The sequence below is a fragment of the Temnothorax americanus genome, unplaced genomic scaffold, assembly GCF_048541705.1.
Source record: "Temnothorax americanus isolate GAGA-0224 unplaced genomic scaffold, ASM4854170v1 Scaffold115, whole genome shotgun sequence".
Lineage (NCBI taxonomy): Eukaryota > Metazoa > Arthropoda > Insecta > Hymenoptera > Formicidae > Temnothorax > Temnothorax americanus.
The window spans coordinates 318,828-323,861 of NW_027509248.1; the positions used below are offsets into that span (position 1 = coordinate 318,828).

Genomic DNA, 5,034 nt, shown 5'->3' on the forward strand with positions numbered 1-5,034 from the left:
TGCAACACTTTTTTTGGATGGGTTTTGGAACGCACGAATATTTAGAGACTGCGAGCCACTGCGTCTAGGGAGCTGCCGTGACGGGCCGTGACCAGCAGTGAGGGGGGTTTTATCTGTTACATTCCTCGGATGAGGAAATAAGGTGCCTTGTACCCTAAGGTAATTAGCACAAGCGATGTAGACCTAGTTACTTATTCACACTACCATCGTGATACACTTAAAATACCTCAATCTTTTGATCCTTTACGAATCTTAAGCTTTGCAGATTGTGAATCCTTTCCGATTCCCAATCGTGCAGACCATTAATCCATAAGGATCTTAATCGGAAAAAAACTTCTTAACAAAGTATATATGGGACGAAGGCCGGGTCGGATTCGAACCACGGACCTTGGTGTTTCTAATCATTCGCGTAGGCACTGAGCCACGCGTCAACCCTGACCAGCAGTGAACTGTAGTGAGAGGTTAAGACAGCTGTCAAAAGAGCACATATAGGGTGTGTATACACAGCAAAAGACATCTTACAGCGTAACATCTGATAACAGGTAGAAACAAGACATCTTAAATAACGTATACTTTTTACAATATTTTAATTTAAATAAATAAATAAATAATTAAATAAATAAATAAATTTATTTTAATTAAAATAACTTTCAATAACTTTCAAGTCTTAAATTATTTCTCTTACATATTTCGCGACGTTTGATAAGTCTATCTAGTTAAGATATAATATAAGCTAAACGATTTGTTATATATTTCTATACGTTGTAGAATTTTGCCAAAAAGGACTGAAATAAGAGAAAATTTTATTTTGCAATAAATATTCTAATATATTTATAATTATAAGTCAGATATGATTTGCTTTACAAAGATGCAGACTGTAGTAACCATCATATATATTCTTGCAGATAATATAAAGAAACGAGGAACTGTCTCCTTGCGCAAACGTATATAGCACACTCTTCTGCGTGTTAACAAGTGGATGAGCATGAGTGGATACATTTATTCATGGCTTCCGTGAACTATATCCAAAAAAAGTCCCACGACCACCTGCAGGTTAAACGATAAATAAATATATCATTTAGAATAAAACACGAAAATTTATTAGCCTAACTGGCAATAATTTTAATATTAATACAACAACGTTTCCACCTCTACTTTGGGTCCTTATCAAGTTATAAGTTATTTAGCAATGATTGAATTGCGCGTCAGGTTTTGAATCTAATGTTCGCTATGTTATACTTCCTGACCACATAGTTTAACGATGATAATAAAATTCAAAACCTGACGCGCAATTCAATCATTGCTAAATAACTTATAACTTGATAAGGACCCAAAGTAGAGGTCGAAACGTTGTTGTATTAATATTAAAATTATTGCCAGTTAGGCCGACGAATTTTCGTGTTTTATTAATTTATCACTGGCGAAGAATTATTTTACGAACTATTCAGAATGTTTTTTCTAACGAACAATTGTCCAAGGTGAATAGATTCGCAGAAACTTATTTCAATCAAAATCCAAACACTTTGTCAAGCATTATAAAGCTGATAAAAAAGCGTAAAAATAATCTTAAAGAGGCCGTACTTAATTTCACAAACCGATTTGGGAGAAATGAAAGTGACCAATTGATCTGATCAATTAAAAATATCAAATGTGATGCAAGACATATAATTATCTGCATAATTTTTCAAATAATATTATTTTTATTTATTATTACCGTTTTGTAAATAACATTTTATTCAGTTTTAATTATTTCTAATACGTCTTAATATTTTTCGAGTCCAACGAGTTCTGAGCTGAGCGTTGAATAGCGGCCGAAGAGGACGACCACGACGGCTCGCGCCGCCACGGAAGCCTCGCAGCAAGGAAGATCCACGGGAAGCCAAGGCACGGGACCGAGCTCAGATCCCCGAGACTGGCGCGAGAACGCCGATCGGTTCACCTCGCCCAGGCCCGGCACGTGAAATAATGCCGTCGCTTTTTAATATTTAGTATTTTATTAATAGACTGGAAGTTACTGATAAAATTATCTACGACATATTACTGTTGTGTAATTAAAAAATCATTTATATAGTATTATAGATTTGATGTTGTTTAATATCCTTCGTAAAATATCTTTTATAAACGCACTAAAGGTACTTTGGTTTATTACATTTGATAAAACAAATAAATTTTTTAAATTGAATATATAATAATACTTTGTAGACATTACGTAATAGTATTATTTGCTAATAGAATACTTAAATTTCAATATAAATTTATATTATAATCGTTGATAGACTTTGAAGAAAAGACATAAAATAATGGCGTTGCTTTGTAATAAAAAACTATATCTCTAAACAGTAGTTATTACTACTGTATTTTCTGTTGAATCTTCAAATTTTAATATTGTTCGACAATCATCTGAATTCTCCGACACCATTGCACAACTAAATATCTCTTCCAGTCTTCCTGAACGCCGGAAAATTAAATACAGTATCCAAAGTATTAAATCCAATTATAATATCGATATCCTTTTGTTGCTGTAATCGAATTTCCTGCGACTGGCGAACAATGTTCGGTGGCGGACTGCAAATTGTTGGACTACTTGCCGTTTGTGTGCGAGCATTGTCAGGCCACCTTCTGCAAAGAGCATTTCAATATAGTATCGCACGAGTGTTTAAAAACGGAGACCGCAAAATTCGTTGTAGGACAATCGGCAAGCTTCCTGTGCTCTAAGGAATCTTGCAAGGATGCGTCGTTGATCGAGATGCCTTGTATCAAGTGTAAGCGGCATTTTTGCGTGGCGCACAGGCATCACGGAGCTGAGTGAAACGTAGAAGACACAGAAACTGAAGAAATGGCAGATACCAAAGAAACAATTTACAGAAGCAAAAGCTATAGTGGATCAACAAATCGCGGACAGTTTGAGGAAATCCAAATTTACAACACTGGCAAATAAAGTACTATTACATGTTATATATCAGAAAATATATGTTTTAACGGAAAACGTAAGCATAGATGTGTATTATACAAAGAGTGACCGCAAAAATAGCCTCTTTTTTCACCCTTAAATTTAGATTTCTACTTACAAGTACTAAATGATAGTCTATTGTATAATGAGTCATGAATTCTCAGAAAGTTTCAGATTTAGCTGGCTTTTTATTTTCAAGATATGGAGGGTCAAAGTTGTTGATTTCACCAACTTCACAGGCCCACAAAAAGAGAAAAGTTGTTTACGCCATGGACTAGACCATGGTATTCCTATGTATTTTCGCCTGCTGAAACCGAATATGACCTCAGTTTTGCTCCTACACGTCATGATTTTTTTCTACAACCAAAAACAGAGTGTTTTGTAGGGGCAAAATACCTTGTTTTTGGCTGTAGAAAAAAATCCCTTCGCGAAGATGCGGAGAAAAGGGAATTAACAAGGGAAAAACGACATGAGGCAGTGATTGCTGTGCAGAATAAAGGAATTGCAGCGTTTACTGATGTTATGAATAAGCTTCTAGAGAAGCTATAAATCAGTTGCATTACTTTCTTATGAGCAGTTTGCTAATGTATGCTACAGATATGTTATGATGTGTGCTCTTTCTTAATTGCTTAATTTGCTAGGTCAGCAGCAAATGCATCTAATAGTACTATTTTAACTATATGTAATCTTTTTATTTAGTAATTTGTTTAATTTTTTAAAATTATGTCTGTTGTGTAGCCGGAGAATATACTATGCCTGACGAAAGAAGGTTTATCGAGAATCGTCCTGTCATCAGTGTCGTCGACGGCAGAGAGGAGCTGGACGTGACCAAGGACAATCTCAGACTGTTCGTCGAGCGTTGGCGGGAACATCCGGACAGCCCGTACACGATCGACTCGTATCACGCGTTGCCGAGGAACCTGCTTCGCAGTCGCGACGAATCCATATCCATGTGGGGTCACAGTCCTTCACCCTGCGACAGCTTTCGCAGCAGCAGCACGCAATCGGAGAAGGTGACGGACCCTGCAACCGTGAGAGATAATTCTAGCCACTAGTTGTCCGTGCCGAGTCTCAGCTTGTTCTTGAAGAGGAGAGCTTCCGAAGTTACGGTCGCGCGAAACCGTCGCGATCCCGCCAGCCATATCGCTCTGGCCGAGGAGATCATCAAGCTATCCGAGCACTTGCGCTCGATCGCCATGGGGTCGCGGGTGAATGAGGAAAATAACAGAAGCCCAATGGAAGCGCAGCGGTTCACCAGGAGGCCCGGTGATGTCGGGAATAATCGCGATACCTACTCGAGGAGTAATGTTAAAGTGACGTCTCACGTCGATAAAAAGACCAACGAGATCACGGAGAAACTGTCTAGTATCACTCGGCAACGAAAGCTCAACGGAACGACCTTTCATAGTAGCCGCAGCTTCGACAGGCACAATCTCGATCCAAATTTCGGTAACGTGTTCGTGGCCCTGAGGAGAACGAGCATCGGCGATGGTGATATGTCCGAGAGACATCCGACACATATCAGAACATATTTTTAGTATACATCAGTAAACTGCTCATAAATAAGTAGTGCAACTGTGACTCTGTTACTACGTTTACGCGAACGTTACTTCTGTAGTAACTTACGATAATTCCTTCGCGTAAACGAGTGAATTATCGTAAGTTACTACAGAAGTAACGCTCGCGTAAACGTAGTATGTGCCTTGTACTTACCTGAAAGTGCCAATTAATTTGTGATAATTTTATGTGTACATTTTGTACCTGATACATGTGATTGTCATTATCCAAATATATTTTTAAGAATTATCCTATAGTAAGGTAAGATACAAAGAGTATTATCAAATTTTAATATTAATATTATTTTTGTTTCCTGTTTAGATATAGGTACTGTCCTAATATCAATATTTTTAATTTAAAAGAGAGAGAAAGATTGTCTACAGTTTATTCTGATTTCTCTAGTCTGTTTAGAGTATAAAAGAAGTTAATTTTGTTTCTTAATTATTATATTTTTAGTTCTGTTGCGAAAATGCGTATTTTTCTACTTATAACTGATGTTTATAGAAGATGTTTGCAGAATAAAGAAA

The 5,034-nt window shown here is 37.0% G+C and overlaps 1 protein-coding gene across 4 annotated transcripts; it reads left to right on the plus strand.

Annotated features, from left to right (window-relative positions):
• On the plus strand, positions 1-4,956 carry LOC143908778 (uncharacterized). Of its 4 annotated transcripts, none has more exons than XM_077426572.1 (3): positions 1-159; positions 258-542; positions 906-4,956. In XM_077426572.1, the coding sequence occupies exon 3, from the start codon at positions 4,147-4,149 to the stop codon at positions 4,486-4,488; it is 342 nt and encodes a 113-aa protein (XP_077282698.1). In that variant the 5' UTR covers positions 1-159; positions 258-542; positions 906-4,146; the 3' UTR covers positions 4,489-4,956. The 4 variants fall into 3 exon arrangements, with proteins under 4 accessions (XP_077282698.1, XP_077282701.1, XP_077282700.1 ...); XM_077426574.1 differs by having other exon boundaries at positions 258-493; XM_077426573.1 differs by having other exon boundaries at positions 42-159; positions 266-542.
• Positions 4,957-5,034: the final 78 nt, after the last annotated feature.